At 48.2% G+C, this 26,040-nt stretch overlaps 1 protein-coding gene across 1 annotated transcript in view; it reads right to left on the bottom strand.

Moving 5' to 3' along the window:
• Positions 1-8,522: 8,522 nt before the first annotated feature.
• LOC147102156 (eosinophil peroxidase-like) overlaps positions 8,523-26,040 on the bottom strand; it is a 73,758-nt gene continuing 56,240 nt past the window's right edge. Inside the window, exons 11-13 of the mRNA XM_085965077.1 lie at positions 24,590-24,827; positions 23,437-23,639; positions 8,523-8,680 (exon numbers count right to left, since the gene is read on the bottom strand). Coding sequence (XP_085821203.1) covers positions 8,523-8,680; positions 23,437-23,639; positions 24,590-24,827 — 599 coding nt within the window. The remainder of the gene's footprint in view (positions 8,681-23,436; positions 23,640-24,589; positions 24,828-26,040) is intronic.

Raw genomic sequence — 26,040 nt, 5'->3', positions numbered from 1 at the left:
TCAGGTCAAGACCCAGTTCGCCCTGAGGAACATCGATGCGGATCAGACCAAGTATCTTTATGTGGTCTCCGCACTCGACAGCTCTACCGCCTCTCGGATCGTCAGCCTCCTAGAAAACCCACCAACGGAGTGCAAGTATGAAACCCTCAAAGCGCGGTTACTGCAGGTTTTCGGGCTTACAAAATCAGAGCGCGCCTGTCGATTACTCGCTAGGCCCGGGCTCGGGGACTCCAAGCCTTCAGAGTTGATGAGCCAAATGCTCACACTCCTGGGCTCAGAACGGGAATGTTTCCTATTCCGCGAGATTTTCCTCAGCCAACTGCCTGAACAGCTACAAGCTGCCCTGGCCAGCTCTGAAATTGAAGACTGCGCAACACTCGCTGCGGAGGCTGACAAAATTTTTGCTGTAACTCGGCAGTACTGCGCCGCCATGAGGCACCCATCCCCCGCAGACGCCGCCCCAGCTCATCAGCCTGCTGGGCTGTGTTTCTACCACGCGCAGTTCGGCGCGAAGGCGAAGCGTTGCCGCTCTCCCTGCAGTTTTCCCCCCCAAAAAACAAACAACTTACACGGCGACCACCCAGGAACGGGTCTAACGGGCACCCCGCGGCCGCGATGGCGATCGGCAATGCGGGAAAATTGCTGTTCATCACTGATACTCTCTCCGGTCATCGTTTTCTGTGCGACACCAGAGCGCAGTGCAGCATTTTACTTGCGTCCGCCCTCGATGTGCAGACAGGGAACCATGGCCCCACCCTTGAAGCGGCCAATGGCGGGACAATTCGGACCTTCGGCACGCGGCGAGTGGAGGTGTGCCTCGGGGGCCAGCGTTTTCACTGGGACTTTGTTATGGCCAAAGTTTCCCAGCCCCTCCTCGGCACGGATTTCCTGTGCACCAACAGCCTCCTAGTCGACATCAGGAACCGGCGGCTGATCAACGCAGCAACTTTTCATTCTCTTCCGTGTTACCGCAGTAACACTACGTCTCGCACCGTCTCCTGTGTGTTCCCGACTCCTGATGAGTTTGCTCGCCTGCTTGGCGAATTCCCCGACCTGACAAGACCCACGTTCTCCTCCACAGCCACGAAACGCCCGCAGAACATAAAGGCCCTGCAGGAATTCCTAGGCATAGTAAACTTTTACCACCGTTTCGTGCCTAAGGCGGCACTACTTATACAGCCCCTGTACGAGGCCCTCAAGGGCAAGACTGGCAAGAACCCAGTAGACTGGACAGATGACATGGCCCGAGCGTTCGCCACCAACATCACCACCAACGGCCCCCCGGTCTACGCGCGGGCCCGGCGCCTGGAAACTGGCAAGCTGGCGGTCGCAAAGGCGGAGTTCGCAACCATGGAACGGTTAGGGATTATTCGTCGGTCGAATAGTCCCTGGTCTTCACCCCTCCATATTGTCCCGAAGCCTGGCGGCAGATGGCGGCCATGCGGCGACTATCGACGACCAAACGACGCCACCACTCCTGATCGGTACCCAATCCCCCATATCCAGGATTTCTCTGCCCATTTGGCAGGGAACGCCGTTTTCTCTAAAGTCGACCTCGTCCGAGGCTACCACCAGGTCCCAGTTCATCCACAAGACGTCCAGAAGACCGCAGTCATCACCCCATTCGGCCTCTTCGAGTTTTTATGGATGCCGTTTGGGTTAAAGAACACCGCCCAGGCTTTCCAACGCCTGATGGACTCCGTGCGGCGGGACCTCAAGTTCCTCTTCGTCTACCTGGACAATATTCTAATTGCCAGTCCTACCAAGGAAGAACATACCTGTCACCTACGCACCCTTTTTCGACGCCTCAGCCAACACGGCCTGCTTATCAACCCGGCCAAGTGTCAGTTTGGCCTGCACCAAATTGACTTCCTGGGGCATCGGATCACCTCGGAGGGAGCGGTTCCTTTACCTTCGAAGGTAGAGGCGGTGACATCCTTTCCACGCCCGCAGAACATAAAGGCCCTGCAGGAATTCCTAGGCATAGTAAACTTTTACCACCGTTTTGTGCCTAAGGCGGCACTACTCATGCAGCCCCTGTACGAGGCCCTCAAGGGCAAGACTGGCAAGAACCCGGTAGACTGGACAGATGACATGGCCCGAGCGTTCGCCGACACCAAAAGCGCCTTAGCCAACGCGACTATGCTGGCGCACCCGCTGCCAGGAGCCACCATCGCCCTCACCACTGATGCGTCGGACTACGCAGTCGGTGCTGTGCAACAGCAGTGGGTGAACGGGATGTGGCAGCCGTTGGCATTCTTCAGCCGTCAACTACGGCAGAACGAGAGCGCATACAGCACGTTCGACCGGGAGTTGCTCGCCCTTTTTCTGGCCATCCGCCATTTTCGGTTCCTTCTGGAAGGACGTCCTTTCACCGCCTTTGTGGACCATAAGCCGCTGACATTTGCACTGTCCAAGACCGCCAAACCGTGGTCAGCCCGACAGCAGCGTCAACTGACCTACATATCCGAATTCACCATAGATATACGGCACATGACCGGTAAGGACAACCTGGTGGCAGACTGCCTCTCCCGCGCGGTCGTCAATACGGTTCATTTGGGCATCGACTACGCCCTCATGGCAGCGGACCAAGCCTCAGACCCGGAAGTCCAAGCTTACAGAACAACCATCACTGGCCTCCAGTTGGCCGACGTCAAGTTCCATTCGGCAGGTACCACGCTGTTGTGTGACATCTCCGTACAGGATCCTCGCCCTGTCGTGCCGGTCGCCTGGCGCCGCAAAGTGTTCAACGCCATACATGGGTTTTCACACCCTGGAATGAAGGCCTCTCAGAAACTGATGTCCGCGAAATTTGTATGGCATGGCATGCATAAAGATGTCTGCGACTGGGCCAACACCTGCGTGGTCTGCCAAAAGGCAAAGGTACAGCGCCACATCAAAGCTCTGTTGGCCGCCTTCACAGTTCCGGAGCGACGTTTTGACCATGTCAACGTGGACCTGATAGGACTACTCCCACCCTCCCATGGTTTTTCACACATCCTGACCATGGTTGACCGCACCACCAGATGGCCAGAGGCGGTTCCCCTGTCATCCACTACTTCGGCGGACGTGGCCAGAACATTCATTTCCTCCTGGATCGCCCGTTTCGGAGTGCCCGCAGATATTTCGTCAGACAGGGGACCGCAGTTTCCCTCCGAACTCTGGAATGCAGTGGCCCAAGGACTCGGTGTCAAATTACACCGCACCACAGCCTACCACCCACAGGCGAATGGCCTCTGCGAATGCTTCCACCACTCAATGAAAGCCACCCTGAGGGCCAGCCTCCAGGACGCTGGATGGGCAGATAAGCTACCGTGGGTCCTGTTGGGCCTTTGCACGGCCCCAAGACCTTCACTCTTCATCAGCCGAACTCGTGTATGGTCAGCCGCTGCGAGTCCCAGGGAACTTCCTACCAACATCGACGGAGCCATGGTCTGCGTCTGCCCAGCTTGCTAGTCACCAAGAGGCGGCCAGATGTTTTGCACCGGTGCCCACTTCGCACCAAGGGCTGCAGAGGTCACACGTTCCCACGGAGCTTCACAAGGCTGAGTACGTTTTTATTCGCCATGACGCACATAGGGATCCGCTCAAGGCCCCATATACCGGTCCCTTCCACGTGTTGGAAGCAGGGGACAAAACCTTCAGGGTAGATGTCGGTGGTAAACCGGACCACATTTCGGTCGACCACTTAAAGCCAGCACATTTGGACCTCGACCGCCCCGTTGAGACAGCACAACCGGCGAGACGGGGTCGTTACGGCAGACCAAGTGCGACCGCCCGCCAGATCACCAGCCGCCCTGCAGCCTCCGCCTCGACAGTACAGGAGTCATTCTGACAGGCTCGTCAGACCCCCTCATCGTTTGACTTTGTCCGTTAAAGCGAATTCTGGGGGGGCGCATGTGACAGAACCACTGAATGACTCTGGCTAACTGTATATAATTCTCTTTAACGATGTTCTAACACCAGCCTAAACCTGTACCATTGTGTTAGGCATTACTGTGTTTTGTATATAGAGTTTGCATGTACGGGGCGTGGCCCCTTTAAGAGCGCGGGAAAACGTGGGCAAACGCGATGACGTCACGTCGCAAACCACGTGACTGCCCAGGCAGTCCTCGTGGAATCTCCATTGAGTAAAGACCTGTTTAACTGTTCTCCTGTGTCGATCTCAGTTATTCGTAGGAATTCGTCAATTCCTACAATACGAAGATTTGTGCAGGGGTTAGAACTGGGGAGGAGACAAAACACTAAAACTGGGTTAATTATTGCCAATTTCCATCTGTAAAGGGTAGAGAAAAGCAGCAAGAAATGAGTGACACCCAGGTGAGCAGTGAGAGTTCATGTTACTTTATTGTAAATTTCATACAATCAAAATTTCAAAGTAATAAATTTTTTGAAAGGACAGTTCTAACAATCTGTCTTACACTGCCGACCAGCCACTGTGTTCAGAACAGATTCTTCACAATCGCTCATTCGGATTATGGATGAGACATATTTTCTAATTTAAACCATACTAATTCATACCCATATTAATAATTGGCTCCAATCAAAGCTCTAAGAACAACTGATAAATATTGTAAATCAGAAGAACACAAATAATGTGGATATGGAGGAAGAAAAGACAATCGTCAGTCAGCGAAGGATCTGCCTGTAAGAAACCAGCAGCAACCTGCAGCCAGTGGTTCCCACAGAGTGAGGGGAGGAACTGTGTCAGTGGGGGAGCGAGAGACTGAGGGCAGGAGCTGCAGCCAGTGGTCTGGATTAACCTCATTGTTAACCCGATGATAGGGCATTTATCACACTGTAAATCTAGCCTTTGTACTTCCAATAAATAAAGACTTTAGATTATTGGTTGGCATGAAGGAGCGTTCTCATTGGACAAGAGCTGTCACAGGGCGTCAGCTAAAATCTGCCAAAGCAGCTGCTGTGAAGCTGGTTCGATGACAGGTCACAGCAGAACAGACATAAAAATGGACAGTAATAAATGAGAACAGGTTCATAGCCCAATGAGAGTAATGAACTCAAATGAGAGCCTTTATCTTTCTAATGTTAAACAGCAGCTGCAGTGTAATCTCCTCGGATTTATTACCTGCTCACAATGTTCAGTTACTGACAACATATGATTGAGGCTGGATGTCCTGTGGATGCAGAGAGTCTGATTGTAGGAGATACAATGACCGACCATTGTGTCCTTATATGAATATTGGATATTCACACCCATGAATGTCTCTACGCACGATCAGAATTAGTTATTCTGACTGCCACACAATAGTTATCATTAACTGCTACAGATCAATACAAAAACATTCTTGTTCTCATTTTGTAAAACAGAACTGTCTCTGTTGTTGACAGTCTACTCTCGAAGCTGATGATCAGAGTGCAGTTTGTGATTGGCAGTATTCACAGTACAGCGATGCAGCAATTCCTGTACAGGGAGGCTATAACTCATGAATTTACATTTATGGTATTGTTCCTCTACTATCCATGTGTCTGTAGAACTGCATTCTCAAGATCATAAGGTCCCATTGCCTCACCCTCAGGTATCCAGCTTTGAAGAGATTATAATGGCTTGGGATCAATTTCCCATAGGTCTACGGTGTGCCCCACATCAGAACTATCAGGGCAAAGCTCTCAGGAGCCAACGTTAAAACTTTTCTACACTAAAGTAGGGGAGCAGTTCAGACAGAGAATGTAGCAAAAGATTCGGAGAAAATCGACATGTCAATCGGGCAGATGAATGGCAACTGAGATTTAACAGTGACAAAGTTTGCACCATAGCTAAAACACCCTAAGTATGCAGTGAATGGACTCAATTGGCAGAGAGGGATTTAGAAAGGGAGTTGGGAGGGACGGTCAACCAATCACAGCCAATGTCTGGACTATGTAGTGAAATAATTGAAAAAGGAAACACAATGCTGGAATATATAACCAGAGCAGCAGATACACAATCTGGAGGTTATGCCGTGGCTCTACAATGCACTGGTCAGACTACACAGGGAGTATTGTGTTCAATTCACGTCCCTGCAACACAAAATCATGTTAATGCGCTGGAGAGGGTGCAGAGAGATGCAACATGATTGATCCCAGTGTTTAGATTATGTATTGAGGATGGGAATAGGCCATCAGGCCCATATGTACTGGCCTTGATACTTGGCTGATCTCATGCCCATGTGCCAACTCTCCCTTCCTCCCACCTCCTGTGAGAGGCAAAAATCAGACAGTCAGGGGATGTGAAAAAAGGACGAGCTGTGAGGAAAGATTCGAGAGGCTTAAGCTCTGCTGTCTAGAGAGAGAGTGGATATGGGGAAATCTCACTGAGAGATATAACATTTTAAATCTTGTAGATAAGATAGATTCAGATGGTCTATTAATTTAAGACAAGAAAAGCAGTACATTTATATACTGAGAAATAGTTTTAAGAAACATTAGAAATAACTTCCTCACTGAAAGAGCGATAAACATTTGGAACAATTTGCCGGGCAGGGCAATAGGGTCAAGTTGGGAATATTCAAAATTCTGCTGGGCATTATAATGGGAGACTTACTGTGTTAAAGAGATGGGCTTCAATGGGAGTGTTAGTGTATTAAAGGAATGGGCTACAATGGGAGTGTTTGTGTATTAAAGGGACGGGCTACAATGGGCTGAGAGGCCTTTGCTCAGCCCCTAACATTTTGTTCAGTTTGAGTCCGAGAAAGCTGGTAAGTGCCTTGCCTGGGTGCTACTGTGGATTGTTCCATTAACGTTCCTTCAATGGGGCAGATATTGGAGGGGGATAAAACAAACTATAATGTAAAATGTCCAGAGAGTGAATTGAGGGAATCATGTTTACTGTGTGGTTTGGAAATTGTTCCAAATTCAGGTCTGAAAATCTCTTAGAAATGGTAATTGTCAAAATCGCAGAACAACTGGTAACATCTCAGCTCTTTGGATAAATGATCCCCGATGCCCCCAGTGTAATGTTTGGGAGAGGAGTTTGAGACTGATCCAGATCACAAGGTCAGACCTCTCAACTGAGACTGGGTTTGCTCTACATGTCAACAGCGTCAAGTATGAAAAGTAGCTTTTGTGTTGAAAAGACTCCATCAGTGGCTCCTGGTTTGCCAGCTCAGGTTACTAAGGAAACTCAGCTTTTAAGTAGGAAAAGCCGAGCCTGCACAGTGTTTTGAAAGTGCCGCCCAAAAATAAATTAACAGCAACATTGCCCTGTAGCAGCTCCCCCTAATATTCTACTGGTAAAGATCATTGTGTACGTCTGGAAATAAAGGAAAATTAGTAAACTGTAAGGAGTAAGTGCCTCAGAAAATAACTGAGAATGGTTATGCCACCTTTCCCCTGAACCTGTAATCAAATTTGATCACCAGCAGCTAGCTGAAGGATGGTGCTTCCTGATAAAAATATTGAGCCCATTTTTGTCAGTCTGCTGTCAGGTAACCAATGTAGGACCATTTCAGTTAGGAAACACAGTTGCACTTTTGCTCGTTATATAGTGATATGAAAATTGATATACCCCAGCTATATGACAGGTGAACATTCCTGTTAGACAATAGTAATCTCCCTGGCCATTGTAGATCACATAGCCACATGGAATTGGTTTTCCTGGTTTCAGATATTTTGTTGTAAGTTGTATAGAAAAGGTTAACTTCTTCAGATCACGTTGAGATCCCAGCACAGGTTGACTGCTATCTCCTTTAGATCCCATTGGCCCAGTGTCACCTTTAGGTTCTGGTGGTACGATGTCATCTTTATCTTCTTTAGGTCCTGGACCAGTGTCACTTTGAGCTTCTTGGGGTCCAGTCCACTTGGGATCTGAAAGAACTGAAGAGTAGATCATCATGTTTATCTGCACATCATAAAATCTAAGACATATTCTGGAGCCAAAACTAAGATCTTTACAGAAGGAGAATAGCAATGAGACACTAGGGCCGATTTTAACTCAGGGCAGGAATAGGGTGAGCGGTGGGCAGCAAACCATCCTGGTCTTGGCAGTGAGAGAGCTGGGTGATTTTAACTCCCGGGCTCATCTGCATGCACCTGGTCAGTTTCCTGCCCGAAACCGGTAGGAAGCAGTCGCTGGCCAATGGGCACGAGTGGAATGTCAGGTGGCAGGAGGACAAATGATATACTGAGGGATAAATAGAGTGTAAGGCCCTATTGTGGAGCATTTCTCTGTCACATGTGGGTTGTAGTAGATATGGAGATTTGGGTCAACTGAAATTTCATGCTGTAAAATATGATGGCAGAGTTGCAAGTCTCTGAGATGTTGATAACGTGTTTATGGGCCAAATACACTAAAATGTTTTGGGTTGGTTTTCCCCTTCACCGCCTGGGTGATAATCTTGTGGAACGCATTGCTCGCCTGTTGTTGATTTCAATGGGATGGAGATTAGACGGGTGATGCGCTCTCCCAGATTAGCGCTCAGACGATGATGGTGAAAATTACCACCTTTGTGTTTATATTCAAATCTTTAACACCCAATGTCAACCAATAGCACTCACTGAGGTATTGGATTTCAGCTCTTACCTTTTTAGCTAGGTGGTGGAGAGTTCCACTGTCGGTTGTTCAGACATTTTATCGTATCCTCTCCTGCCAGCTTGAATCCAGACTCACAGGTGTATCTGACCGAGGATTTACAGACCGAGAAATGGCCGTGAGCGACAACAGGGATGGAGCCGCAGGGGGTCACTGTAAAGGGAACAAGCAGACACTAATCAGGAGAGGGGAAGCCTCGAGTTACTGGGAATATTTGAAGAAGTGTTGTGTACATCACAGCGCAATGCTCAGACTACTACAAAATAAAACAGGACAAGTAGTGAGGAGAACAGAAAAGCAGACGAATGTAAAGTGAATGGCTGTGGTATGGAAGGTGTGGGATATGGAGATAGCTCCAATTCTACAGAGTATTTGGCACGTGTAAGAACAGAAGTGAATGTGAAATTAATAAAGTCCATCCAGCCAATCACTCCAGAGAGAAGGACTTGTCCTGTCACGGAGCAAGTCCACAGCCATTCAATCCCCTGAGAGACAACCAAACACAGGGAAGAACTGAGTGGCATTTCTCCTTGACACCTGAAGGTAACAAAACAAATCACCAGGATATTAATCTATTGGTATAACCCACATTAGCAACTCTGAGCAGATACATTCTACAGATGATTCATCCATGGTCCCAGCAGAATAGGAACCTTCTCTATAATATCAATCATCTGTGTCCACACTTATATGATATGTAATTTCATAGTAAGCTTGCAGGGAACATAAAAACTGACTGTAAAAGCTTTTATAGATATGTGAAGAGAAAAAGATTGGTGAAGTCAAGCGTAGGTCCCTTGCAGTCAGAATCAGGGGAATTTATAATGGGGAACAAAGAAATGGCAGACCAATTAAATACATACTTTGGTTCTGTCTTCACAAAGGAGGACACAAATAACCTCCCAGAGATGTCGGGGAACATAGGGTCTAATGAAGGGGAGGAACTGAAAGAAATCAGTATTTGTAGGGAAATGGTGTTAGGGAAATGGATGGGATTGAAGGCCGATAAATCCCCAGGGCCTGATAATCTACACCCTAGGGTACTTAAGGAAGTGGCCCTAGAAATAGTAGATGCATTGCTGGTCATCTTCCAAAATTCGATAGACTCTGGAACAGTACCCATGGATTGGAGGGTAGCTAATGTTAACCCACTATTCAAAAAAGGTGGTAGAGAGAAAACGGGGAATTACAGACCGGTAAGCCTGACATCGGTAGTGAGGAAAATGCTAGAGTCCATTATAAAAGATGTAATAGCAGAGCACTTGGAAAACAGTGACCGGATCAGACAAAGTCAACATGGATTTACAAAGGGTAAATCATGCTTGACTAATCTACTGGAATTTTTTGAGGATGTAACTGGTAAAATAGATAAGGGAGAACCAGTGGATGTGGTGTATTTGGACTTTCAAAAGGCATTCGATAAGGTCCCGCATAAGAGATTAGCATGTAAAGCTAAGGCACATGGGCTTGGGGGCAAGGCATTTGTAAAGTCCGCACCTCAATAATACACGAACTTCGGGAGAACAGTTTAAAAGGTACTTTACTGAACAGGAGGCAACGTCAGACTGAAATACAGAAGCCTGCTAGGGCCTTTTATACAGGGGTGGTCACTGCCGGTACTGCAGTCTAAAACCAGTTATTCCCTTAAAGGTACATAATCAACAATTCCTCCCCTTTTAGATAAACAGTACATAACATTCATTTAACAACTAAATAATAACTAATTACAATTACAATTTTCTCGATACTATATACATCAACTGAAATAATCATTTATAAGTTCAGTCTTTGAGGAGGCTTCCTGATCCTGACTGGATAGCGCCTTTCTCGAGTATCCTGTTCTTGCGGTGGAGTCGATTCTGGCTCATTGTCATTGGTTGGTTCGTCAGCTTCCAATACCACTGCTTCTGAGGTAGACACAATCTGTACTTCGGGCTCATTACCAGGTGCACATGCTTGTGGTATAGGTTTGGCTTGTTCCTGTGACTCTAGAATTTGGTCAGCATGGCATCTCACGATGCTCTCTCCAACGTCCACTGTGTACATTAGTGGTCCCTGCTGTGTACATATCATTCCTGGCTGCCATTTTTCTGTTCGGTAGTCGCGGGCCAAGACTGGTTGCCCTATCTTGAAGCTCCTGGTTGGCTTCTCATTTATGTGCTGGAATTGCTTATCCTCAACATCTCGTCTTATGTTTGGTTTGAGCAAATCCAAGCGACATCTTAGCCTTCGGTTGAAAAACAGTACGGCTGGAGTTTGGTTGGTTACTGCATGTGTCGCATTCCGGTAAGCAAACAAGAAATTATCCACCTTGTGTTGTAGTGGTATATCGTCATTATACATTGCCTTTATGACCTTTTTAAAGGTCTGAACAAACCTCTCAGCCAATCCATTTGTGGCTGGATGATATGGGGCAGATGTGTAATGTTTCACCCCATTATTCTTCAGGAACCTCCGGAAATCCTCAGACACAAACTGTGGCCCATTGTCGGAGCAAATCTGTTCTGGCAACCCATTCCTGGCGAAGATGGTTCTTAGGACTGCAATAGTTTTCTCTGTGGTGGTGGAGGACATTTTAATGACCTCTGGCCATTTCGAATGGGCGTCCACAGCGATTAGAAACATTGAGTCCATAAATGGACCAGCAAAATCAATGTGTACCCGTTGCCATGGAGATGAGGGCCACTCCCATGGATGTAGCGGGGCCTGTGGTGGAGCGTTTTGGACCTTCTGGCATCCTGTGCATCTCTTGGTCATATGCTCGATTTCTTTATCGATTCCCGGCCACCACACAAATGCCCTGGCTAGGCTCTTCATTTTTACCCCTCCCAGATGACCCTCATGAAGCTCATTGAGCACTCTATCTCTCAACTTGGGTTGGATTACCACTCGGGATCCACACATCAAGGTCCCCCGGCACACTGACAGTTGTTCTCTCCTTGGCGAGAATGCTGGCAACAGTGAGTCGCCATATGCTGGCCATCCCTTCACCGTCAAATCATAGACCCGAGAGTGTGTCGGGTCATTTTGGGTTTCCTTCTCAATACTTGCGTTTGTAACAGGCAAACATTCGACTATGGTCGCATGGAATATCTCCACAGGGTCCACTGCAGGTGCTTCTTCCACCGTAGGCAATGGTAGGCGCGACAGCCCATCAGCGTTTCCATGCTGTTTCATACCCTTGTACTCTATGTCGTACTGATGTGCCCCTAGAAAAAGTGACCATCTTTGCAGCCGTTGCGCCGTCATCACCGGAACGCCCTTCTTTGGGTTAAAAATGGAGACCAGGGGCTGATGATCAGTCAGTAGGGTGAATTTCTGCCCGTGCAGATAGTGATTGAACTTCTTCACCCCCCACACCAGGCTGAGGGCCTCCCTGTCAATCTGGGCGTAGTTACGCTTGGCTGAGGTTAGCGAGCGCGATGCAAAGGCTATTGGCCTCTCTGAACCATCACGGAATTTGTGTGATAGCACCACTCCAATGCCGTAAGGTGACGCATCACATGCCAACTGAATCGGTAGTGTTGGGTTGTAGTGGGCCAATACTGCTTTTGAAGTGATTAGGCATTTACATTCCTGAAAGGCACGCTTACACTCATCGCTCCATTTCCATGTTACTCCAGTTTGTAGCAGGGCGTTCAGTGGGTGCAGAATTGTAGATAAATTCGGCAAGAACTTATGGTAGTAGTTCACCAACCCGAGGAACGACCTTAGCTGCGACACATTTTCCGGTGCTGGAGCCTTGACTACAGCCTCAATCTTGTCCGGCGACTTATGCAACCCTTCCTCATCAATCATGTGGCCACAATACGAGATTTGTCTCCTGAAGAACTCGCATTTGGGGCGGTTGGCTCGTAGCCCATATTCCTGTAATCTCGTGAGCACCTGCTCCAGGTTGGCAAGGTGTTCACTGTCATTGTCGCCCGTAACTAGGATGTCGTCTAAATAACACTGGGTCCCCGGAATCCCTTGCAGGACTTGTTCCATCGCCCTCTGCCAAATAGCCGGGGCTGATGCTACCCCGAATACCAGTCGATTGTACTGGTAAAGACCTTTGTGAGTGTTTATCGTGAGGTATTTTCTAGATGCTTCTTCCACCTCCATTTGTAGATACGCTTGGGCCAGATCAATCTTTGTAAAACGGTTCCCTCCAGATAGTGAGGCAAAAATATCTTCTATCCGCGGAAGTGGATATTGTACTGTGTGCAGGACTGGGTTCACAGTCACCTTGAAGTCCCCACAGATGCGAACTTTCTTCGGCTCCCCAGGCGTGCTGCTCAATGCTTTCTTCATTACAGGAACGATGGGTGTGGCCCACTCGCTCCAGTCCACCTTGGACAGCATACCTGAACGTTCCAGACTCTCCAGTTCAACTTCAACGGCTGGGCGGATCGCGTATGGCACCGGTCTGGCCTTAAAAAGTTTTCAGTTTGCGTTATCTTCAATCTTTATTTCAAACTTGGAGTGGGAGGGGGAGGATCCAGTTGTCGTGGTCCATGTTGGTACCAACGACATAGATAGGACAAGGAAGGAGGGTCTGCTGAGGGAGTTTGAGCAGCTAGGGGCCAAATTAAAAAGCAGAACCACAAGGGTAATAATCTCTGGATTATTACCTGAGCCACGAGCGAATTTGGCTAGGACAAATAAAATTAGAGAGTTAAATGCGTGGCTCAAAGACTGGTGTGGGAGAAATGGGTTTTGCTTCCTGGTACACTGGCACCAGTACTGGGGCAGGAGGGAGCTGTTCCGTTGGGACGGGCTTCACTTGGCTAGTGCTGGGACTAGAGTCCTGGCAGATCATATAACTAGGGCTGTAGAGAGGGCTTTGAACTAACTAGTGGGGGGGAGGTTCCTAGAGAGCAAATAATAAAAATGACAACAGAGAAGGTCATAGACTTAGGTAGCAGTGGGGAAATTGAAAACCAGAGCGTGTCAGGAAGGGGCAGAAGGTATGGAGTAAAAGGTAAAGTAATAAAAAGGGCAAAAGCAGGAACTAAGTGTCACAAAACATCTTTGCAAGTTCTCTATCTGAATGCACGTAGCATTCGTAACAAAATAGACGAGTTAATGGCACAAATAACTACATATGGGTATGATCTTGTGGCCATTACAGAAACATGGCTGCAGGGTGACAATGCCTGGGAATTAAACCTACCAGGTTATTTAACAATCAGGAAGGACAGGCAGGAAGGAAGGGGAGGTGGGGTGGCTATGTTAATAAAGGAAGGAATCACTGTAATACAGAGAAATGATATTGGGTCAAAAGATCAGGAAAATGAAACAGTTTGGGTGGAGGTAAGGAATAATAAGGGGAAAAAAACACTAGTGGGCGTAGTCTATAGGCCTCCGAACAGTGGCAACTCTGTTGGACGGAGTATCAATCAGGAAATAGTTGAGGCTTGTAATAAGGGAACATCTATAATTATGGGGGATTTTAACTATCATATTAATTGGACAAATCAAATTGGGCAGGGCTGCCTTGAGGATGAGTTCATTGAGTGTATTAGGGATGGGTTTCTTGAGCAGTATGTAACTGAACCGACCAGGGGGCAAGCAACCTTAGATCTGGTCCTGTGTAACGAGACAGGATTAATTAAAAATGTCCTAGTAAAGGATCCCCTTGGAATGAGTGACCATAACATGGTTGAATTCCATATTCAATTAGAGGGTGAGAAGGTTGGATCTCAAACAAGCGTGCTAAGCTTGAATAAAGGAGACTATGAAGGTATGAGAGCGGAATTGAGTAGAGTGGATTGGGAAAATAGATTAAAGGGTAAGACGATACATGATCAGTGGTGTACATTTAAGGAGTTATTTTACAACTTCCAAAAAATATATATTCCACTGAGAAGAAAAGGGTGTAAAAGAAAAGACAGCCATCCATGGCTAAGTAAAGAAATTAAGGATAGTATTTGACTAAAAACAAGGGCATATAAGGTAGCCAAATCTAGTGGGAGGATAGAGGATTGGGAAAACTTTAAAAGACAGCAAAAAATAACAAAAAGATTGATTAAGAAAGGGAAGATAGATTATGAAAGTAAATTAGCAAAAAATATAAAAACAGATAGTAAGAGTTTTTATCTATATATATAAAGCGGCTCTTCTGTCTGTCCCGATGTCTGTCCCGATGTCTGTCTGTCCGTTCTCTATACGTTTGAAAGTTACAGAGCGTACCGACGCGTGCGTCGCCTCAAAAGAAACTTGCGATTCCGGACCGGTCATAGGCGTATTTACGTTTCGGCCGGACAAAAATCCCCCCCGCGGTATCCCAAAAACGTTCAGCGTTCCGCTCATTAGCATCTCATTCGCGACCGTGTGACGTCAAGGTCCAACAATCGGACGGCGGGTTCCTTCCTACAGTTGAGTGTCGAGTGACTCGACGATTGACCAATCCTACGCTTCGGTGACCTGACCGGTCGACCAATCAGTGCGTGTGTGGGCGGGCCTTATCCTTCTGAACCGAGGTGAGTGGCCGCCATCTTGATTTTTCACAATTTTTTCCCCCACACTTTCTGTGTGTTAGGGAACTAAGGTAAATATTTTAATGATGTGTTAGGGAATTAAATAACAATTTAATAGGGGGGGGAGAGCCTCGGGAAATCGTGGGGGGGGGGAGAGCCTCGGGAAATCGCGGGGGGGGAGAGCATCGGGAAATCGCGAGGGGGGGAAGAGCCTCGGGAAATCGCGGTGGGGGGAGAGCCTCGGGAAATCGCGGGGGGGGAGAGCCTCGGGAAATCGCGGGGGGGGGGAGAGCCTCGGGAAATCGCGGGGGGGGTGGGGGGGGCGAGCCTCGGGAAATCGCGGGGGGCTCGCGCCGCCCGCACTGACCGCGCATGCGTCGCCCGCACTGACCGCGCATGCGCCGCCCGCACTGACCGCGCATGCGCCACCCGCACTGACCGCGCATGCGCCGCCCGCGAGAGCTCGCTCCCGGCACCAGCCGCCGCTCAGCATTCCCGCTATCGCAACGGCACCGGACCTCAGGCGCTAGGCAGGTGGAGGGGCCGGAGAGAGGGACAGAGGGGAGCGGGGGAGTAGGGGAGGGGTGGGGGTGGGCGAGGGGAGGGGAGGGAGACAGGGGAGGGGAGGGAGGGAGAGGAGGGGAGGGGAGGGAGAGGAGGGGAGGGGAGGGAGGGATAGGACAGGGAGAGGACATGACAGGGAGAGGGGAACACACAGGGGCAGGGAGACCAAGCGCCCCAAAATTGCCCTCGCAACGCGGGGCTCCCCAGCTAATAGTTATATAAAAAGAAAAAGGGTGGCTAAAGTAAATGTTGGTCCCTTAGAGGATGAGACCGGGAAATTAATGGTGGGAAATATGGAGATGGCAAAAACACTGAATGAATATTTTGTATCAGTCTTTACAGTAGAAGACACTAAGAATATCCCAACACTGGACAAACAGGGGGCTAAAGGGGGGGGGAGGAGCTAAACACGATCAAAATCACTAAGGAAATGGTACTCGGTAAAATAATGGGACTCAAGGCGGATAAATCACCTGGACCTGATGGCTTACATCCTAGGGTCTTGAGGGAAGTGGCGGTAGGGATTGTGGATGCATTGGTAATAATTTTCCAAAACTCCCTGGACTCGGCAAAGGTCCCGGCAGACTGGAAAACTGCTAATGTAACACCCTTATTTAAAAGGGGCAGTAGACAGAAGGCTGGAAACTATAGACCGGTTAGCCTAACATCTGTGGTAGGTAAAATTTTGGAGTCCATTATTAAGGAGACAGTAACAGGACATTTGGATAATCATAATTTAATAGGACAAAGTCAGCATGGTTTTATGAAGGGGAAGTCATGTTTGACAAATTTGCTGGAGTTCTTTGAGGAAGTAACATATAGGGTGGATAAAGGGGAACCAGTGGACGTAGTGTATTTAGACTTCCAAAAGGCATTTGACAAGGTGCCACACAGAAGATTATTGCTTAAGATAAAAAATCACGGGATTGGGGGTAATATTCTGGCATGGATAGAGGATTGGCTATCTAACAGAAGCCAGAGAGTTGGGATAAATGGTTCATTCTCAGACCGGCAATCAGTAACTAGTGGTGTTCTGCAGGGGTCAGTGCTGTGTCCCCAACTCTTTACAATCTATATTAACGATTTGGAGGAGGGGACGGAGTGTAACATATCAAAGTTTGCAGATGATACTAAGATGGGAGGGAAAGTAGTGAGTGAGGAGGACATAAAAAACCTGCAAGGGGACATAGACAGGCTAAGTAAGTGGGCAGAGATTTGGCAGATGGAATACAATACTGGAAAGTGTGAGGTTATGCACTTTGGCAGGAAAAATCGTAGAGCAAGTTATTATCTTAATGGCAAGAAACTTGAAAGTACTGAAGTACAAAGGGATCTGGGGGTCCTGGTGCACGAAACTCAAAAGGTTAGTATGCAGGTGCAGCAAGTGATTAAGAAGGCCAATGGAATGTTGGCTTTCATTGCTAGGGGGATAGAATATAAAAATAGGGAGGTATTGCTTCAGTTGTACAAGGTATTGGTGAGACCGCACCTGGAATACTGCGTACAGTTTTGGTGTCCATACTTAAGAAAGGACATACTTGCTCTCGAGTCAGTACAAAGAAGGTTCACTCGGTTAATCCCGGGGATGAGGGGATGGACATATGAGGAAAGGTTGAGTAGATTGGGACTCTACTCATTGGAGTTCAGAAGAATGAGAGGCGATCTTATTGAAACATATAAGATTGTGAAGGGGTTGGATCGGGTGGATGCGGGGAGGATGTTCCCGATGATGGGTGAAACTAGAACTAGGGGGCATAGTCTTAGAATAAGGGGCTGCTCTTTCAAAACTGAGATGAGGAGGAACTACTTCACTCAGAGGGTGGTAGGTCCATGGAATATGCTGCCCCAAAAAGCTGTAGAAGCTACATCATTACATAAATTTAAAACACAAATAGACAGTTTCCTAGAAGTAAAGGGAATTAAGGGTTAAGGGGAGCGGGCAGGAATTTGGACATGAGTCTAGGTTTGGATCGGTCATGGCCCTGTGGGTAGCGGAGCGGGCCCAGGGGCCGTGTAGCCTGATCCTGCTCCTATTTCGTGTGTCTAATTCTGTTAGATTCAGGAGATGGTTCTGTGATAGTGGATTGGCGGTTAGGATCAGATCAGCCATGATCTTATTGAATGGCGGAGCAGGCTTGAGGGGCCGATTGGCCTACTCCTGCTCCTATTTCTTATGTTCTTATGTTCTTATGTTTATGGTTGCCTTTACTCCTTTTAGAGTCCCAAGTCCTTGTTGGAACACCTCTTCCGCGTCAGATAGAATTTGTGACAGACGTCCAGGTGCGACGTCATCATCCTTTTTGTCAGTCACAGTTAGCGCCTGAATGGAATGCCAATCCAATTGTATTTTTCGGATCCATTCACGTCCCAATAATGGTGGTCCTCCATCTCGTAGTATATACATATATAGTTTCTGCGTTTCCTTGCCGTTATATTTAACTGCCACCCTTATTTTTCCTCTGGGGTAAACCTTTTGCCCCGTGTATGTCTTCAATACAATGGATGTGTCCTTTAAGGGTATGTGTGAGAATAGCCGCTCATAGTCTCGTCGATTCATGACAGTTAGGGCTGATCCTGTGTCCAATTCCATCTTTACTGGGGACCCTGCTATCGTGAGGGTGACCCAAATGGTTCGGTGATCCTCCTTTGCGATCACGTTGTGTAACTTTAGACAACTTAGTCTCCTGCTCCCGGAGTCCTTATCACTCTCCTGATCTTCTGAACTACTGTCTGTCAGTTTCTTTACTTTCCTGTACTGTTCTTTAGTAGTTCTTGTCATGCTGATTTTCTTTCCCGACCTGCAGACTCTTGCTATATGTCCCATTTTTCCGCATTGCCTGCATACTTTGTCCTTAAACCAGCAGTCCTTCTGCTCATGGGTTGTTCTGCCGCAGCGATAGCACTTTTCTGCTCCATACGCCATTTCATTAGCGCTGTATTCTTGTGGTTTCTGTTGTATTTCCGCAGCTCCCCGTGCTGCTGCTTCGTAGGATACTGCCACGCTGAAAGCCTGTTCTAGCGTTAGGTCCTTTTTCGAAAGTAGTCATTTCTGGGTTCCTTCATTCTGGAGCCCGCAGACAAACTTATCCTGTAAGGTGTCTGCCAGTCCTGCTCCGAACTGGCAGTGCTTCGATAGCTTGCGTAGTCCCGTAAGATAGTCAGCATTGCTCTCATCTTTGTGCTGGTTTCTTTTATGGAACTTGAATCTTTCTGCTATCAGCAGTGGTGTAGGGCTTAGGTGTTCCTGTAAGATATGAACAATCTCCTCAAAACTTTTCTCCATTGGTTTAGGTGGGGTAATTAAATTCCGCAATAGGCCGTACGTACTCACGCCCATCAGATTTAATAATACCGATGCCCTCTTTCCATCGGCTGCCTCATTTGCCTTGCAGTACACTTCAATTCTTTCCACATACGTGGTCCAGTCTTCTACCTCGTTGTCGAAAGCAGTGATACTGCCACTTTTCGGCATCTTGGGTGATTTAAAATGGCGCCTCCCGCGCTTTTGCTTCTTCCCCAATGGAATAAAATGGCGTCTCCCGCGCTTTTGCTTCTTCCCCAACGGGATAAAATGGCGCCACCCACGCTTTTGCTTCTTCCCCTTGCTGCCACGCTGCTCCTAGCGTTCTACAGGGTAATGGCGGCGACTCGCGGCTTCGACGCGTCTCGCTTTCCTTCCCCCTGTTTATTTTCTCTCCGCTGCCCTGTTCTTGAGCACTGACCACGCCCTGTGCACTCCACCCTCTCTCTGTTGTTTTCTTTTCCCGGCGACGCTGCGCGGCCTGTTTTGTAGAGCCGCTCAATCGAGCTTGAGCCCGCCGCAGTCCGGAAGGATCAGCGCGCTACCTGCTACCAGCACGATTTGCTGGAACACCTTAACTGGGGAGCCAAGCACAGCTCTCCACAGTCTCTCCCGCAATTCTCCGAACACCGATGAATTCTTTGGGCGGTTGCCCGCGGTCGACGCCCGTTGCTCAGACTACGACCTCCAGGAACCCTCCTCTCATGGCGAGATCCCCGTGAGATGATGCCACACTGCAGGTGAGTTCGAACTTACTCGTCGCCACTGTAAAGTCCGTGCCTCAATAATACACGGACTTCGGGAGAACAGTTTAACAGGTACTTTACTGAACAGGAGGCAACGTCAGACTGAAATACAGAAGCCTGCTAGGGCCCTTTATACAGGGGTGGTCACTGCCGGTACTGCAGTCTAAAACCAGTTATTCCCTTAAAGGTACATACACAACAGTATTGACTTGGATAGAGAACTGGTTGGCAGACAGAAAGCAAAGAGTTGGAATAAACGGGTCTTTTTCCGAGTGGCAGGCAGTGACTAGTGGGGTACCGCAGGGATCGGTCCTTGGACCCCAGCTATTCACAATATATATTAATGATCTGGACGAGGGAACTAGATGTAATATCTCCAAGTTTGCAGATGACACAAAGCTGGATGGGCGTGTGTGCTGTGAGGAGGATGCCGAGAAAATCCAGTATGATTTGGACAGGTTGGGTGATTGGGCAGAAGCATGGCAGATGCAATATAATGTGGATAAATGCGAGGTTATCCACTTCGGTGTCAAAAACAGGAAGGCAGATTATTATCTGAATGGCAATAGATTGGGAGAAGAGGAAGTGCAACGAGACCTGGGTGTCCTTGTGCACCAGTCGCTGAAGGTAAGCATGCAGGTGCAGCAGGTGGTTAAGAAGGCAAATGGTATGTTGGCCTTCGTAGCGAGAGGGTTTGAGTACAGGAACAAGGATGTCTTGCTACAGTTGTACAGGGCCTTGGTGAGACCACATCTTGAGTACTGTGTGCACTTTTGGTCGCCTTATCTGAGGAAGGATGTTCTTGCCATGGAGGGAGTGCAGCGAAGATTCACCAGGCTGATACCTGGGATGGCAGGAATGATGTATGAGGAGAGATTGGGCTTATACTCGCTGAAGTTTAGAAGAATGAGAGGGAATCTCATTGAAACTTATAAAATTCTGACAGGACTGGACAGACTAGATGCAGGAAGGATGTTCCCGATGGTTGGGGAGTCCAGAACCAGGGGTCACAATCTAAGGATAAGGGGTAAGCCATTTAGGACAGAAATGAGGAGGAATTTCTTCACCCAGAGAGCGGTGAACCTGTGGAATTCTCTACCACAGAAGGCAGTAGAGGCCAATTCATTAAATATATTCAAGAAGGAGTTGGATATATTTCTTAAGGCTAAAGGGATCAAGGGGTATGGGGAGAAAGCAATGACCGGGTACTGAATTTGGATGACCAGCCATGATCGCATTGAATGGCGGGGCAGGCTCGAGGGGCCGAATGGCCTACTCCTGCTCCTATCTTCTATGTTTCTATGTATGTAACTTGGAGGGTAACTTGCAGGTTGTGGTGTTTACATGTGCCTGCTACCCTTGTCCTTCTAGTTGGTAGAGTTCGGGGGTTTGGGAGGTGCTGTCGAAGGAGCCTTGGTGAGTTGCCACGGTGCACTATTGGTGGAGGTAGTGAATGTTTAAGGTGGTGGATGGGGTGCCAATCAAACGGGCTGCTTTGTCCTGGCAAGTGGAGAATATTCCACCACACTCTGGACTTGTGCCTTGTAGATGGTGGAAAGGCTTTGGGGAGTCAGGAGGTGGGTCACTCGCCCAAGAATACCCAGCCTCTGACCCGCTCTTATAGCCACTGTATTTATGTGGCTGGTCCAGTTAGGTTTCTGGTCAATGTTGACCCCCAGGATGTTGATGGTGGGGGGTTCAATGGGGGTAATGCCACTATATGTCAAGGGGCAGTGGTTAGATTCTCTTTTGTTAGAGATGGCCATTGCCTGGCACTTGTCTTAACGTTGTCCAGGTCTTACTGCATGCGGGTACGGATTGCTTCATTATCTGAGGAGTTGCGAATGGAGCTGAACACTGCAATCATCAGCGAACATTCCCAATTCTGACCTTATGATGTAGCAGCTGAAGATGTTTGGGTCTAGGACACTAATCTGAGGAACTCCTGCAGCAATGTCCTGGGGCTGTGATGATTGGCCTCCAACAACAACAAACATCTCCCTTTGTGCTAGCAGTCTGATGGGGCAGTAATTGGTCAGATTGGATTTGTCCTGCTTTTGAGGACAGGACAGACCTGGGCAGTTTTCTACATTGTCGGGTAGATGCCAGTGTTGTAGCTGTACTGCAACAGCTTGGCTAGAGGCGCGGCTAGTTCTGGAACACAAGTCTTCAGCACGACAGCCAGGATGTTGTCGGGGCCCATAGCTTTTGCTGTATCCAGTGTGCTCAGCCATTTCTTGATATCACGTGGAGTGAATCGAATTGGATGAAGACTGGCGTCTGTGATGGTGGAAACGTCAGGAGGAGGCCGAGATGGATCATCAACTCAGCACTTCTGGCTGAAGATGCTTGCAAACGCTTCAGCCTTGTCTTTTGCACTCACGTGCTGGGCTCCGCCATCATTGAGGATGGGGATGTTCATGGAGCCTCCTCCTCCCGTTAGCTGTTTAATTGTCCACCACCATTCACGACTAGATATGGCAGGACTGCAGAGCTTTGATCTGATCTGTTGGTTGTGGGATCGCTTAGCTCTTTGACTACAGCATGCTGCTTCCACATTTTAGCATGCATGTTGTCCTGTGTTGTCGCTTCACCAGGTTGGCACCTCATTTTTAGGTACGCCTGCTCCTGCTCCTGGCATGCTCCTCTGCATTCCAAATTGAACCAGGGTCAGTCCCCTGGCTTGATGGTAATGATAGAGTGAGGGACACGCCGGGCCATGAGTTTACAGATTGTGGTGGTATACAATTCTGCTGCTGGCCCACAGTGCCTCTTGGATGCCCAGTTCTGAGCTGCTAGATCTATTCTGAATCTATCTCATTTAGCATGGTGGTAGTGCCACACAACAGGAAGGAGGGTGCCTTCAGTGTGAAGATGGGACTTTGTTTCCACCAGGACTGTGCATTGGTCAGTCCTACCAATACTATCATGGACAGATGCATCTGCGACAGGTAGATTAGTGAGGACGAGGTCAAGTAGGTTTCTCTCTCACCATCTGCCGCAGGCCTAGTCTGGCAGCTATCTCCTTCAGTACTCGGCCAGCAGTGGTGCTACCGAGCCACTCTTGGTGATGGACATTGAAGACCCCACCCAGAGTATGTTCTGTGCCCTTGCTACCTCTTAGTGTTTCATCCAAGTGGTGTTCAACATGGAGGAGTACTGATTCATCAGCTGAGGGAGAGCGGTAACTGGTAATCAGCAGGAGGTTTCCTTGTCTTGATGCCATGAGACTTCATGGGGTCTGGAGTCAATGTTGAGACTCTTTCCTGACTGTATACCACTGTGTCACCTCAGGGATAGTGATGGAGGATTCTGGGACGTTGGCTGGCAGGTATGATTCTCTGAGTATGGCTATGTTAGACTGGACTAGTCTGTGGGACAGCTCTCCCAAGTTTGGCACATGTCAGTGGCTTTGCAGGGTCGACTGGGCTGGGTGTGCCATTGCTGTGTCCGAATTCGGTCCATGTTGTGTGGTCCGTCCGGTTTATTATTATTGTTGTTTTTCCCAGTGGTTTGATACAACTGAGTGATTTGCTAGGCCATTTCAGAGGGCAGTTAAGAGTCAACCACATTGCTGCGGGTCTGGAGTCACATATAAGTTAAGGGCAGCAGTGTTCCTTTCCTAAAGGACATCAGTGACAATCTTCATGGTCACCATTACTAATACTAGCTTTCCAGATTTATTTAATTAACTGAATTTAAATTCCACAGCTACCATGGTGGAATTTGAACTCATGTCTCTGAGATCATTAGTCCAGACCTCTGGATTACTTGTCCAGTCACATAACCATTATACTACCATTCCCACAGGGTTGTGAAGGCTGGGAGATACCGTACCTACATCCTCCTTCCAGGCACTCAGGTCTACCTGTGGTATCTGGCTGCAGTTTACATATCCTTGTGGGTATGGTTTGAATCTAAATGCATCCCGAGGAAGAAACTGAATCCTGGTATTCTCACAGATTATCCTGGACATGGAGATTTGAGCAAGAGCCTGACGCTGGCTGCCAGTAAAAACTCCTTCCTGTTCCCACCAGAATCTAAAGAACAAAGGGGAAACGTCATTGTCAAGTCACTGAAACGTTAAGATCAGACCTAACTTGTTGACTGACAACACTCCACAGAGAACATCTGCATTCACTGAGCTCGAGTACAGCAGCTGGACGACAGGGAATGCTGGGAGGGGGAGGACTGTCACTGAACCCATATTTAGCAGGTATGATGGGGGGAGGAGTTTGGACTTTCTACAATTTAAGCAACAGACTTAGTTTCACAGTCTGAAGATCTAACTAGGATTGTCCATTATGTTCACTGTACAGGCCTGGACAGCATTCTTGCCTCCATTTGTTTTGCATCATTACCACTTCTGTCGTTTAACCATCTCCTGTCCTGGACCTAATCACAGACCATTGGGGCATAAATTCATCTTTGGCTTTTTTGCTTCACCCCCCGGTACAACTGGGCAGAGTTTGCACGGTGCACACTCCACTCTCGAAATTGCATCGGGTTCTATGTATGTCATAGGGTCCTGATTCACACCTAGTACTGAGGCTCCCCCATGAATCAGAGGGGTGCCTGGACTTGCCTTGGAGCAGGAATGGGGCGGTGACTGCAGCACTCTGGTTTTAGGAACACTACCTTTGAGCTTCCTCAGGAGGCTGAGTGATTAAGGCTGGGTTTGGCTCTTCATGGTCTCAGTGGGTCTCCAATTAGTTGACACAAGACACGTTTTTGGAGAGGAAAAGGCCAGTGACATAATCTTCACAGTTTTCTGTACATTGATGGAAAACCATCACCACAATCTCAACATGCACTACCCAGCAAGACAACGAATGACTGACTGAACCCATCACAATCCAAGCTGGCAGATTGGAGTGTCAGGAAGCCCTGGGTCTCTGATCTACGATCCCTTGATTGAGAAGTGGAAACCCAGAACTCAACGAATCTCAAAGCTTTCAGGTGTTTTTGTTCTGGTAATATTGCCCATTACCTGTCTCCATCTCTCAGGTTCTTGAATTGCTGTCCGATTAAACAGGCGAACAAAGGGCCCAACTTCCCACCTTCCACGAAGGGTTCAGAGATTCCCCCCACCCACACATCGATGTTGTCTGGAGTTCCATACAGGTTGAGGAGTTTCCTTGCGAATGACGTATTGTTGAGGACTGCAGAAAGTTGAGTCAGATTCTTGGGTTGTGAAAGGCCACAGAATTTCCGCCAAGCATTGTAACCTGTGACATTCAGAGAGAAAAAGGTAAAATGCACCTGTCAGCTAATGTGTGTTAGTTGCACTGGACAAAGTGCACGATGAACTCTGTTTTATTGCCACACAACATCCCGAGCTTAGAAAGGCTGGTGGGTGATCTGCTGCCAGGACCCTGGCTCTGCCTTTCTGAAGCTCACCAAGCAGAGGTTTGTGGAATGGTCTGGAGGGACTCTCCCTTTTTATTTTATTTTGCCATAGCTTGTGAGAGACGGGGGAGGCAGGGGGAGGGGTGGGGGGTGGCAGTCGAATGGCTTCTGCTTAGTGTCTCCCTCCAGTGGCACTGCCTGAGATTAAGCACTCACCAGCTAGCGGGGGTGTGAACACGAGTCGTACGACTTCATAGACCCCAGACCAGCCCACCACAACCCACTAACCTAATCTTGAAGTCCATTAGAACACACATTAGCCTTTTAATCACTGTAATTTTACACAACTAGAGGATGATTCCTTCATTGGGCACCCGGTGAAACGTGATGCAAATGCTGTGCAGCAAAGTAATCACAGAACCTGTAGTAATTACTCTAGTGGTTGCAGAATATACAAAAGCTGATGATTACAAACTTACATAGAAACATAGAAGATAGGAGCAGGAGTAGACCATCCGGCCCATTGAGCCTGCTCCGCCATTTAATGAGATCATAGCTGATCATCCAAATTCAGTACCCTGTCCCTGCTTTCTCCCCATAGCCCTTGATCCCTTTAGCCTCAAGAAATATATCCAACTCCTTCTTGAATATATTTAATCAATTGGCCTCAACTGCCCCGTGTGGCAGACAATTCCACAGGTTCACCACTCTCTGGGTGAAGAAATTCCTCCTCATCTCTGTCCTAAATGGCTTACCCCTTATCCTTAGACTGTGACCCCTGGTTCTGGACTCCCCCGCCATCGGGAACAGCCTTCCTGCATCTAGTCTGTCTAGTCCTGTTAGAATTTTATAAGTTTCAATGAGATCCCCTCTCATTCTTCTAAACTCTAGCGAATATAAGCCTAATCGACCCAATCTCTCCTCATACGTCATTCCTGCCATCCCAGGTATCAGTCTGGTGAATCTTCACTGCACTCTCTCCATGGCAAGAGCATCCTTCCTCAGATAAGGTGACCAAAACTGCACACAATACTCAAGGTGTGGTCTCACCAAGGCCCTGTACAACTGCAGCTCCTTGCTCCTGTACTCAAA

The sequence above is a fragment of the Somniosus microcephalus genome, chromosome 22 (genome assembly GCF_052327205.1).
Source record: "Somniosus microcephalus isolate GS21.2 chromosome 22, FLI_Smic_1.0, whole genome shotgun sequence".
NCBI classification, from domain to species: domain Eukaryota; kingdom Metazoa; phylum Chordata; class Chondrichthyes; order Squaliformes; family Somniosidae; genus Somniosus; species Somniosus microcephalus.
Note: the sequence above shows the minus strand (reverse complement) of the source record. Positions and strands in the feature narration are given on the sequence as shown.